This window comes from Natator depressus, chromosome 16, assembly GCF_965152275.1.
Source record: "Natator depressus isolate rNatDep1 chromosome 16, rNatDep2.hap1, whole genome shotgun sequence".
In the NCBI taxonomy this organism is placed as follows: Eukaryota; Metazoa; Chordata; order Testudines; family Cheloniidae; genus Natator; species Natator depressus.
The window spans coordinates 2,419,128-2,432,141 of record NC_134249.1 but is presented as its reverse complement, the minus strand read 5'-3'; the positions used below and the strand labels follow the sequence as shown (position 1 = coordinate 2,432,141).

General features: G+C 52.0%; 1 protein-coding gene across 4 annotated transcripts in view; it reads right to left on the bottom strand.

The window, feature by feature from the left end:
- NSMF (NMDA receptor synaptonuclear signaling and neuronal migration factor) overlaps positions 1 to 13,014 on the bottom strand; it is an 84,612-nt gene that overhangs the window by 20,622 nt on the left and 50,976 nt on the right. For 3 of the 4 annotated variants that reach the window (XM_074973829.1, XM_074973827.1, XM_074973830.1), the window contains 4 exons: positions 11,542 to 11,610; positions 5,231 to 5,283; positions 2,429 to 2,518; positions 223 to 344 (listed from right to left, as the gene is read on the bottom strand). In XM_074973829.1, the coding sequence (XP_074829930.1) occupies positions 223 to 344; positions 2,429 to 2,518; positions 5,231 to 5,283; positions 11,542 to 11,610 (334 nt within the window). The remainder of the gene's footprint in view (positions 1 to 222; positions 345 to 2,428; positions 2,519 to 5,230; positions 5,284 to 11,541; positions 11,611 to 13,014) is intronic. The other variant, XM_074973828.1, reaches the window with a different exon arrangement.

Below are 13,014 nucleotides of genomic sequence, written 5' to 3'. Positions count from 1 at the left end.
ACTTCCCCTAGGATGTGAGAACCAAGGTGGGTCATTTCCTTTCCATGCCTCATCACAAATGGCATCCTCTCTTACCCCCGAGTAGCCCCAAGAGAGATCTGAAGAGCTGTGAGGCAGAACTGGAGGTTCTGCCTTTCTTCCATGAATACCCTAATCAGCAGCTGTGAAAAGATGAACGAGGTTCCTGGACAAGGGAAGGTGAGGGGTGGGAACAGCCCTCACCATTATTTTTGGTGGAATAAAGTCATCTCCATCACACGCCATAGCTTCAAGTTCCTTCTCTGTTTCCCAGTTCAAGTCAAAGTCATCATCCAGAGCACAGCAGTAGTCCTGAAGATCATGGCCTGCCAGACAACAGCAGGACAGAAGCATTACACCAGGCCACAGAGCTTCTTGCATTCTCCACTCCTATCCTCCTGGCAGGGCGACTAACTTGTTCAATGTATCACACACCATCAGACTTACAACCTTCATTCCCAAAGCGACAGGTCACCACAGGGACCATTCCAAAGGGTTCAGTGCTTCACCCCCGACCTCGGGCCATTTAACCTGACCGATAATCACAGGCTCTCCCTGTGCTGCAACTGGGGGCTGCCTGCAGCATGCGCAGGCAGAGCCACGCTGGCCTGAATCTAGCTAGCAGGACTAAACATAGCAGGGAAGCCACGACAGCATGGGCTGCAGTGCAGCCTGGCCCAGCTCGTCTGGGACCCTGGGGAAGGACTCGAGGAACAAGCCCATGCTAGTGTCCATGCTGCTGCAACTTCACTGCTCTAGGTGCCCGAGCTAGCTCGATGGAAGCGAGTGGGGGGCTGTCTGCACATGCTGCAAGCCCACTCCTGACCGCGGTGCTGCCATACCCTGAGAAGGAGCAATAATGCCCAGAGCTCCCTTATTTCAGCGGCAGCTTGAGGGCCGTGCTCCCTGGGCGCTGCATTCAGTCACTCTGGAGTTAGTCAGTGCTAGATTCAGCTCCCACGTGCTACCCAGACGGAGCTGGAATCCTGCGGTTCACAAAACCACGGAGTTTGAACTGGCGTGTCGCAGGCAGGCTGTGGCAACGTGGCACCCCAGGATTCAGAGTTTCTTGGCAGGTCAAAGAAACTCATTGGACTTTTAGGCCCCACCAGACTGTAATGGTGCAGCCCTCTAAAGTCACCCAGCAGCTGTGCCCCGAAACCCCAGCGCTGCTACTAGAATCATCCTTCCATGGAGTGAGGGCTTGACTGGGGCTTGGCAGCACAGCAGTGCTGGCCTCGACCTGCTCCCATAAATCACTGCCTCGTGCTGTCTGATGCTCCTTGGGGAAAACATACTTCAAAATCAAAATCAAGTAATCACTCACGAAAGGCTAAGAATGGTTTCTGAAGCCACCGACTCAGGCAAGAGAGCCAAGCTGCCAGTGCTGGCCTGTGGGAGCCAGAGAGTCAGTGACAGGTGCAGAGGAGAACATACCCCTTCTGAAATGCCCCCTTTCCATTAGTCTCAGAGATGGCTGGGGAAGGGGTAGAATTCAGATTGCCTGGGAACAATCAAGTCATGTTTTGAACTTGGTCCTTCTAGCACTTTCCCCATCCACCCTCTTCCATGATGCCCTCTGGGTTTGGAGAGTTGGTTTCTTGCTTATTAGTTTAACGATTACACAATATGATCCACCCCTAGATCAGGAAGGCCCAGGACTACTCGACCATGAGAATAACTCCCCCACCCTGGAATACGTCAGTAATCTATAGGAATCCAAGGGTTTGCAGTGGTTTCACCACATTCTGGACTATTTCTAACATGCTGAGACAAAACAACAGCCCCATTATAAAGGCAGGGAGAGGACACTGGGGATCCCTGGGGACATCTGCACCCAAGCATCTGATCCCCTATGCAGAGCGTTTACACAGTGTGGGCGGGGTTACCTATGTGAATCCTCTGCAGGGCCATGGGAGCCCAGGTCCCTCCAGGAGACCATCTCTGCTGTAAAACTTTAAATCCAGACTCTGCCAGCTGCGGAGCTGTTAACCAAAGACACATCTCAAGGGTCACCTCTCCTGTGCTCCGAGTTCCTGCCAGCCTGGGATAGGTAGGCACTAGGTGCGGGGCCCCGCATGTGCCCCAGCCTGCCTCACTGCGATCGATTGACCCCTGGAGTGCTGACTTGTGTGAACATGGCAGTGCAGTGCCGTGGTTAGCCCTCATGGAACACGGGAAGTGGTGACAAGTCTATGGGCCACACTTTGCTGGGCATTCATTCTGCAACTAAAGAGCACCAGAGGTAAGGCTACATGTGCCTATGCGGAGTGTTAACTACTTCGCTCTAATGAAAGGAAGCAATCACAGGGGGCAAGAATGATGGACAGTTCACTCCTATGAGATTCCAGTCCATGCCTTGGTTGGCAGCTTTGGCCATGGGAAGAAGCTCAAAGGTCTCAGAACTCACTTTCTCGAGAGTCATGGAAGGAATCAGCTTTGATGGGAGTTGGGTCACTCCAAGACCTGCTGAAGCTTCTCTCTCGCCGCTCACCAAATGCTAGGATAAAACGAAACCAGGACATTAACAGACTCGAAAGCCACCGCTGCTCTGCCAGCAAAACAAAACACCCAGCAGGGTTCCATCAAAGCTAAAGATCACAAACATCCTTGCATATTTGTTCTTCCATGTGACGAACAAGTGCCCAGCTTATGGATGATGGCATGCAGAGGTGTTAATTTCTGCACACAAGTGCGTGCTGGTGAGTGAGACACAGAAGAGGAATTTGGTAATCTGCCCCTAAATGTTATTGCCCAAACTTGAATTTATTAATTATAGTTCCAACATCTCCAGGCACATGCACTATGAGAGTATGAGAAGATCCTTGTTATGTGTTGGGGTGTTTCCCAAGATGTGGGGGGCACACCTTTGGGAGAGATGTAAAGGACTAGCTGGGAGGTAGAGGGACACATATAAGCTTCGCAATTGTTCTTCAGCCTCAGCTTTCATTTTTAAAACATCTCTCTTGAAAACATGACCTGAGTGTTATCCACAATGTTGTTTGCCTGAATCTGCAGAGAGCCTGAAACAACAGCTTTGAGATGAGGTGTTCCCAATCCATTTCAAAGGGCGCTAACACTGTTCATTATTACACTACTTGTCAAAGGAAGTGTCTAGACTGCTATTGGGGCGTGACTGCAGTTTGACATGACACACTCAGACTGCTTTAATCTGGCTAGTTCAGGGGCCGAAGCTGAGGAGCACGGGCTGGACCCTGGGTAATCTCCCGGAGGGCTTCGGCAGTCTCATACAGCCCACGCCAACGTGCACGCTGCTGTAGCTTCACTCTTCTGGTAACCGAGCCAGGTTAAAGCTAGCTCAAGTATGTCAGCTCACGCGGCAATTACTCACCAGGACGGCATTTAGACATGCCCTCAGTGTGGGCAAAAGGAGGGGAAGGGTCATATTGGGAAGACAGCCCCCCCGGAGAAGCCCCCAGGAGAAAACTGGAGCAGGCCATGCAGGGGTGGCACACACATGCTGGGCTGAGAGGTGAGCTGCCCTTGCTGATAGGGCTTGTGGGCCGGGAGTAAACGGTTCACTGGCAAGAGAAAAATGTGGCAGTGTGACTGCAAAGGGCACCACTTCCCCAAGCATCGTCCAACGCACCCCTCTACTGCTGACTAGCTCACCAGCCCCTAAGACCAGCCACCTGTCATGGGGGTCCCCTCTTTTGCCTCCACCTCCTCCCTTCCACACATGGCCCATTTGGTCATGCTCCTCACATCTCTTTTCCTTCTGCATCCCTACCCATCTCACACCTCCCCATGAGGGGTTCTCCCTCTGGGTCCTGTTCTTGGAGGCAGCGAAAGAAGCAGGTGATTCCCGGAACCTGGGCTCAGCAGTGGCGACAGCTGGGAGGGTTGGTAGGAAAGCAGCCTTCTCTGCAGGGCAAGTGCTACTGGGCTCAGTGGTAGGGGAGAGGGAGAGAGAAGGTACCATAGGGCTCAGCACTGGCAGAAGGGATGGGGGAAGAAAGCTGGAAAGCAACTCCCTCTGAGTCTGGGGTGCGGGGGTTCGTGGGCCCCCACCACCATGGTGCATACAAATGGCCACTACTAGGAAAGAGGAGGGTGAAAGAAGGGGCCAGGGGTCTATGCCCAACATCTGAGCTGCAACTCAGATTGCCTTGATAAGTGCAGAGGGAACTGCTGGCCGCAGGACAGAGTTCCGGCCCATACGTTTGCCACCCCATCTGATGGCTGTCTTGTCACCAAGCCCTTCCCGTCACCCTTCAGGCCCCTTGGATGTAACTCTCTTTATTTAAGCACAAATTGTCACACTCCCCAGCTGCCAGAGCCCACTAGTCACACTACAGTGGCAGAGCTGGGTTTTCCTCTTAGCTTAAATTCGGGCAGGCAGGAGGTGAGGGCATCAGGTGGGGAGCGGGGAGCGGGATGGGAGGAGAGAGGTGGAAAAGGGACAGCTCAGCCCTGTGAAAACACAAAGCCTCCTGGGTTTGTAGCTGTGCCCCATGAAGCAGTGAGAAGCCTGGCAGCCCTCATTACCCGCAGCATGTCTCTCAGAGTGACTTAATTAGGGAGTCTAACCCTGCAGTGCAGTGCAGCCCTCTTATGCACCCATCTCTAGCATTAGCGCGTACAGGAGCCTTATGCACCTGTGTCCCACACAGAGCTGGGGACCCCTTCCTGACTGCCCCTGCATGGCCCTAGCAACCACATGGACTCTGCACGCCGGGGCTCCTACCCAGGCAAGGGAAGGGGCCTATGTCACGTCACGCTGCCTGCTCTGCGAACACAGTTAAAGGCCAGTGTCATACATGGGGGGAGGGATAGCTCAGTGGTTTGAGCATTGGCCTGCTAAACCCAGGGTTCTGAGTTCAATCCTTGAGGGGGCCACTTAGGGATCTGGGGCAAAACTTGGGGATTGGTCCCGCTTTGAGCAGGGGGTTGGACTAGATGACCTCCTGAGGTCCCTTCCAACCCTGATATTCTATGATACATTGGTGTGTATGGAGGCTTGGGAGACCAGCTGGCCTTCTCTTCTCTACACACAGCAGTGTGAGGGAGGAAAACCCCTTCTCAGCACCTGTGCTAGGTGCTTTCCAGTTCTCTGCTAACAACAGACAGCAAAACAATGACTAATTACAGAGGAATCTGGTTCCTCAGCACCTTTCTCCAGCCCCATGTCCCATCAGCATTAATCCTCTGCCTCCCACCTCCCGGCCACGCCTTGCAGCTTCTCACTCACTTTGTGCTTTCACCCGGCGGCTCCCCACCATGCGCAAATGCTTCCGAAAATTCCTGAAAGAAAAGCAACATAAACCCAGTGATGAGCGCTGGGGTCAGTAGCCAACTGGCCCGAGCAGTAGCAGTGGGGAGGTTCCCCTTTTCCAGGAATTTAAGTGCAGTCACGCACAGCAGAACTCCCAGAGCAACTCCAGCTGCATTTGTTCAGTGGCCAGGGTGGGGCTCGTCTGCCAGCTGAGGGAAGCGGCTGTGTTCCCTTTCAATCCCTGGGCCACAGAGCTGCTGTGCATCAGCCATCCTCACACAGCTTCCTCTGGGCTGTTGCCTCCACTCTCCCTGAGTCACGTTTCCGCACCTATCTCCCCACAGCCCCAAAGCATGCTTCCCACCTTAGCTGGTAAAGGGCTCGAGGAGCTGCCAACTCTTCCCATCCACTTGGAAACCAAAGGCAGGTATTCCACTCCTCCCCGCCCCAGACACTGCGGCGGGAGTGCAGAGGTCCTCTTCACCCCCCATGCTCACGCCGCACCCACAGCTCTGTCCATGCCCAAAGCACATTTGGGGGTGCTTCCAGTGGTAACATTCACTGACATTAGGGACTTGAACACTAGGCAGGTAGGTTTCTGCGCTGACCCCAGGGGCCTCTTCCGTCTTTAAATTCCCCTCCAGAGTCAGGGCAGGTGGTGACAACCCCTCACGGGTCTGGATTGCCCCCCCAGAATGTGACAGTCATGAAGCAGGAAGGTTCCCTATGGGCAGGTGTTTCACCTCTACTTGCTAATCGTGCCTCTCTCAGCATGTACCTTCCTGCTTGGGATTCACAGGCCAGGGTATGGGTGGGATACAGAGGAAGCAGAGACCCCAGAGGTAAAGGATGCCGCAGGATGGCACCTTGATACATGGCAACTTCCCCAAGGAAATCACCCCAGACTCAGTTCTACACGAATCAGACCTGAGTGTCAGCAGCTGCCCTGAGAGGATAGCTCCACAGCCCACGGCAGGGAGCCCCCCAGCGCTGCACGACAGAGGGGAGCGCTTAATAGCTGTGTAGACAGCACTTTAATACCCCCTTAATAGCTGTGTAGACAGCACCTTAAGCTACAGCTCGAGTGGGGGCTGAGTTTGGGAGCCCAGCCCCCTCCCCATGCTTCAGAGTTCAAGCCTCAGCCTGAGTCGCAACTTCAAGGCGCGGTCTACACAGCCATTGTCAGGGCACTAGACCACTTCTATTGGCCCAGGTTGGGAGCTTGCTGGCGCGGGCTGTGTAAATACGCCCTGAGAGAGACCAAGGCCGAGGCCCAAACGCAGACGGAGCCCCGAGGGTACGCTGTGCCATCTCTAGGTTCCCCAAGACTGACACGGACTCACTGAGGCTCTCACCTGCTCACCACAGTGAGCATGGAGCAGTACGTCAGAGCTGGCTCCAAGGGGACTCAGCGGGTGTAATTCACACATGTGGGAGGGGGCAAAGAAAAGTCTCCATTCTACTTCAACTTGCTTCTCTGTCTGGCTCCTTGGTGTGTAAATTACTCTCATCTGGCACCTGGCAGGACTGATCAGCTTTACCGGGAGGTCACAATATTCACTATCCTGGGTCAGGCCACTGGTCCCTTTTAGATGGGTATCCAGTCCCCGGCTCTGACCTAGACTTGTGGCTTCCTAAACACAAACTGCCCCTGGCTATTGTGCAGTGCTCTACATGGAGTGGGGGCAGGATTCCTTCCTGATCCCTGTGGCAACTGGCCAGTGCCCGGCCAGAGGTGTCAGATCTGATTACACGTGAGATGTCAGTGTAACATGTCATTCTCGAAAGGAAATGGGCACATTTCTGGAAGGGAGACCAGTAAAATGCAGCTTTCAAACCTACGTTGTACCAGGTTAATGCCCAAATGTTTGCCCTTCCCTGCCAGAGCTAACATGCACTCGAACCACCCAGTGCTAATCTCAACCACCCAGTCTGCTGTAACCAGCTGTAGCATTAGCAAAAACATTCCGTCAAATGCTCAGCTCCCCTTGCAGGGTGGGCCCAGCCCCCTGGGAACAGGGCTTTGCAATACGATAGCATTCTCTCACTGTGCTGAACACTAGAAGGACAGCATGATCTGTCCCTAAGTGAGAGCTCTGGGCTGCGCTCCAGAAACGTCCCCTGAGCAGTGCTGAGAGCAGCACTAACAGGCTCTTGTGGGAGCTGTATCCCACTCTCCAGAGCTGGCGGGAAGGTCACCATGACACAAAGCCCGTGGGAGATCAGGAGAGTAAACGTGGTAGTAAAAGGACCCCTTCTCCTGCCCCTCTAGAAAGAAATGCTCTGGAAAGGAGTGACATGATCCCACCTAGCTGCCTTCAAGGAAGCAGGCCGGGCCCCTCCATCCTTACTGACTTGTGCAAATGTGTCACTCTGTCTCGTGTCTGACCTCTGTCCTTATCCATAAGGAGCAGCCGAAGAGTCAAGGAGCAGCAGCATTTACCCTTGGAGGAGCGGAAGTCACCGGAGATATGATGACCCCTACCCAGGACTCGTGGTGTGGGCGCTTAGGGCGAATTATCAATATCTGCACTCACCAACACAACACAATCTGATCTTTTAACTTGTCAAAAATCTCTTCATCCATCCAAATGCAATAAGCAGCAGTTAAGTTAAAAATGGAAAGAGACGCTATTTGTTATTTCTCTTCCTAAATATAGCTGCCACTGCCAGCACCAACTTGCCACCACAGTCTCTACAGCCACGACTCCATACCCTGGGAGGCATTCCGTCCAACAGATTCTTGAGACAGATGCAGCCCATCCCAGGGTACAATTTCCCACACTACACAGCAGGCAGGTCTGTCTGGATTGAGGAATTTTCATAGAATCATAGAAGATCAGGGTTGGAAGAGACCTCCAGACGTCATCTATTTCAACCCCCTGGTCCAAGCAGGACCAACACCAACTAAATCATCCCAGCCAGGGCTTTGTCAAGCTGGGCCTTAAAAACCTCTAAGGATGGAGATTCCACCACCACCCTCGGGAACCCATTCCAGTGCTTCACCACGCTCCTAGTGAAATAGTTTTTCCTAATATCCAACCTAGACCTCCCGCACTGCAACTTGAGACCATTGATCCTTGTTCTGTCATCTGCCACCACTGAGAACAGCCAAGCTCCATCCTCTTTGGAACCCCCCTTCAGGTAGTTGAAGGCTGCTATCAAATCCCCCCTCACCTTTTCTGCAGACTAAACAAGCCCAGTTCCCTCAGCCTCTCCTCAGAAGTCATGTGCCCCAGCCCCCTAATCATTTTTGTTGCCCTCCGCTGGACTCTCTCCAATTTGTCCACATCCTTTCTGTAGTGGGGGGCCCAAAACTGGACACAATACTCCAGATGTGGCCTCACCAGTGCCGAATAGAGGGGAATAATCACTTCCCTCAATCTGCTGGCAATGCTCTTACTAATGCAGCCCAATATGCTGTTAGCCTTCTTGGCAACAAAGGCACACTGCTGACTCATATCCAGCTTCTCGTCCACTGTAACCCCTAGGTCCTTTTCTGCAGAACTGCTGCCGAGCCATTCGGTCCCTAGTCTGTAGCGGTGCATGGGATTCTTCCATACTAAGTGCAGGACTCTGCACTTATCCTTGTTGAACCTCCTCAGATTTCTTTTGGCCAAATCCTCTAATTTGTCTAGGTCAGTCTGGACCTTATCCCTACCCTCCAGTGTATCTACCTCTCCCCACAGCTTAGTGTCATCCGCGAACTTGCTGAGAGTGCAATCCATCCCATCATCCAGATCATTAATGAAGCCCCCAGGACCGACCCCTGGGAAACTCCGTTTGATATTGGCTGCCAGCTAGACATCGAGCCGTTGATCACTACCCGCTGAGCCTGACGATCTAGCCAGTTTTCTATCCACCTTATAGTCCATTCATCCAATCCATACTTCTTTAACTTGCTGGCAAGAATACTGTGGAAGATTGTATCAAAAGCTTTGCTGAAGTCAAGGAACAACACGTCCACCGCTTTCCCCATATCCGCAGTGCCAGTTATCTCATCTTAGAAGGCAATCAGGTTGGTCAGGCATGACTTGTCCTTGGTGAATCCATGTCGACTGTTCCCAATCACCTTCCTCTCCTCCAAGTACTTCAAAATGGATTCCTTGAGGACCTGCTCCATGATTTTTCCAGGGACTGAGGTGAGGCTGACCAGGCTGTAGTTCCCTGGATTCTCCTTCTTCTCTTTTTTAAAGATGGGCACCATATTTGCCTTTTTCCAATCGTCCAGGACCTCCCCCAATCACCATGAGTTTTCAAAGATAATGGCCAATGGCCCTGCAATCACATCAGCCAAGTCCCTCAGCACCCTTGGATGCAGCGCATCCGGCCCTATGGACTTGCGCATGTCCAGCTTTTCTAAATAGTCCTTAACCTGTTCTTTCACCACTAAGGGCTGCTCACCTCCTCCCCATACTATGCTGCCCAGTGCAGCAGGCTGGGAGCTGACCTTGTCTGTGAAGATCAAGGCAGAAAGAGCATTGAGTACTTCCGCTTTTTCCACATCACCTCTCACTAGGTTGCCTCCCTCATTCAGTAAGGGGCCCACACTTTCCTTGACTTTCTTGTGTTGCTAACATACCTGTTGAAACCCTTCTTGTTACCCTTCACATCCCTTGCTAGCTGCAACTCCAGTTGTGCTTTGGCCTTCCTGATTACACCCCTGCATGCTCAAGCAATATCTTTATACTCCTCCCTAGTCATCTGTCCAAATTTCCACTTCTTGTAAGCTTCCTTTTTGAGTTTAAGCTCACCGAAGATTTCTCTGTTAAGCCAAGCTGGTCGCCTGCCATATTTGCGATTCTTTCTGCACATTGGGATGGTTTGTTCCTGTGCCCTCAATAAGGCTTTTTTACAGCCAGCTCTTCTGGACTAAGCCCGACAATCCTGACATTTACCTGTGCAACCACCACGGACCCCTCCAATCCCCTGCAGTTGCTGCCTGAGGCAGTTTCTAGCCCCAGGGCTCCACTGCACATGCCCCGGTTAACAGGTACGTACAATGCCAAGGTGCAAGTCCAGCAGCCGCGGCAGTGCTTTTGCCCATGCACCAGACGCATTTTCATGGTTAGTGCAATGCTGGAGCTCCCATCCCACTGCTCACATCCTTACACCTCCTCCTGACAGTGGAAAGGACTCTGGAGTGAGCCTCTGAGATGGAGGAGGGTCTGGGATTGAATAGAGAGCCCCACTTTATGGCACTGACCCCTTAGTTCCGGGCAGGCAGCACAGTTAGCCGGGGTACTAAGAGCCAGAGAGAACCACAGGGGCCTGGCTCTGTCCTGCAGCCTCAGTAATGAATCTACTTTATTCATTGCAACCAAATCCTCTCTCTTCTCCACCACAAGAGAGAATGCAAACCAACTTGGACCCCACAACCTGACCTGATCCCTAGGGTCTGTGGGAGGTAAGGAGATGCATTGCATACTCCCACAAAGACCGCATCACTCTACCCTCCATTTACTCTCTCCTCTAACTACTCAGGGTAGGGCCCAGTAACCGAATTACCTGACCTCTGTGTACATCCATGGCTGATGCACAGCTCAAATACTGCCAGGCTGGGTGAACAGTGATGACTCTCTCTTTTCTAACACAGAAATATCGCCATCTAGAGAACTCTCAGCCATCTCCTTTTTAAAGAAACACTGTCTAATCATTTATAGGGTCTGTAATTGTCTCTCATTTCTCTCCATTGCTGATAAAAAAGAAAATTTTAGACACTAGAAAATGCCTTCTCTTCCCTGCCAATTTCTTCCTTTTGTGTTGCAGAAACATTGATTTTTTTCTCCCTCTGTTTTGAATAGAACTGCAGTGAATATGGCTGTCTTTCACACTGTCATTAATTCAGAGTCTTATCCTGCCCATCCAGTTGCCAAAAATACACACGTGCTGGTGCATTTGTGACATTAGAAAGTTCAAAAACTGTAAATGGAAATGACTCGCTAGGCATTTAACTGGCCATCATCACACAGTTTCTGTAGCAATATAATTCATTGCATCTGTAAGTTATGCACCTACATTGTTACATATCTGAGCCTTAAGATCCTGTCTGTTTTGATTTGGAGCTTAAAGTACTTGACAGTGTCCCTTTAAGAAGACTGGAGACTGGCTAACTTGCTTACCACAGACTCATTGCCCTGCAGACTTTCAGCATGGCCACCTCTAGCATCCTCACTAAAACAGCAACACAGACAAGGGACAACCACGTTCAACATCATCAAGCGTCACTGATGACACCCGACGGGCCCATGCAACGCCAGGCAAGGTTACAGGAAAACAGGCCCTACCTCTGAATAACAGCTGCCGAATCATTTTCTCGTTTCCGTCTCTTCCTCTCTGCGTAGCCCCTGAATGCCCTGGGAAACCATTTTAGGCCATTAACCAACTACACAGCTTTGAACTGAAGATGACATGAAACAGACAGACAGAGAGAGCAAGCTCTCACCAGACAACAGAGAGAGAGAGGCATGACCCTCCCAACACAACAGGCTGGCTCTGCGGAAGAGACCCAGGCCACATGGAACCATACAGAAGTCAGAGACTGGCTGAGAGGAGACCATCAAACCATTGTGTACTGGTTATTTACAGTTATTACAGGTGGCTGGGAAGGTGGCTGCTCCCAAAGCTAGCACAAGGATACCCAAAGTATGGCCTGCAAAATGGCTGACACTAGCTCTCACTCTTAACATGGAGATTTGGACCTTAGAGACTACAGATCCAGCATGCAACACCCAGGGGTGCTGGAACAATTTGTAGGGGGCAGGGGGTGCTGAGAGCCACTGAACTAAACTGTAAACCCTCTGTATGATGGAATCCACTTCAAGCCAAAGGGTGAGGCAGCTCCCCTGAGCACCCCTAGATCTAGCACCTATGGCAACACCTGTTCTCGCCTGGATCAAGTTAGGACAGAGCATGCTGGGACCTGTAGTCTCCATGTTAGAGATGAGGGTGACTGAAATCTGTTCTATTTAGGCATCCAGGTGCAGCCATCAATCATCTGGCAAGCTGACCATGCAGCCTTCAAGCAGGGGAAGCCCTAGAGAAAAATGAGATGGTGGGGGGTTCTGTCCAAGAGGTCAACAAACAAGGAAACAGAATCAAAGGCTGTACTTACGAGATGCTAGAGATCCCAGGAGAACCAGAGAAAGGAAAAGAGAAGAGACGTGCGTTAGTGCTCAGCCACTGCCGGGCATTCTGCATATTGAATCCTCATTAGAGAGGGGCAAATGTTTCTGAGGGATGGGAGGAAACGGCCTCTTCAAAAGATCTCCAAGTCAGAGCCTGATTGTGAAATCTGGACTCTTGGAGACAGCATGTGACCTAGTCACCCCTGAACTGGCAGGGAAGAGTAAAATCGGGCCCAGCCAAGACCACCACATTCCCCTGGAGCCAGAACCATGCAGGGGAAACCTCCCATGCTCTGGGAGCAACAAGACCCAGGTGGTGCCTTCCGCACCTTCGCTATGTGGGCTGCAGAGAGGAGCCAGCCAGAGCCCCCAGCTGGTCGGTCGCCGGCAGAAGCAGCCGAAGCAGGGACCTTTGGACATTCTGAGAACTTCTGTGGGTTTGCCCAGACTGTCCCTGCCCTGTGCTGATTGGATATTTGCTCCAACTGCCTTCCCTCACAGTCTCTTCACTCCACACCTGCCCCTCTTACCCTCTTCTCCGCTCAAGGACCCTCTCGGCCTCTTCTCTTCCCTTTTCTTTCCAGAAACTGATCCCCTCATATGTCAACCCACCAAAAAATAAACCATGGCACT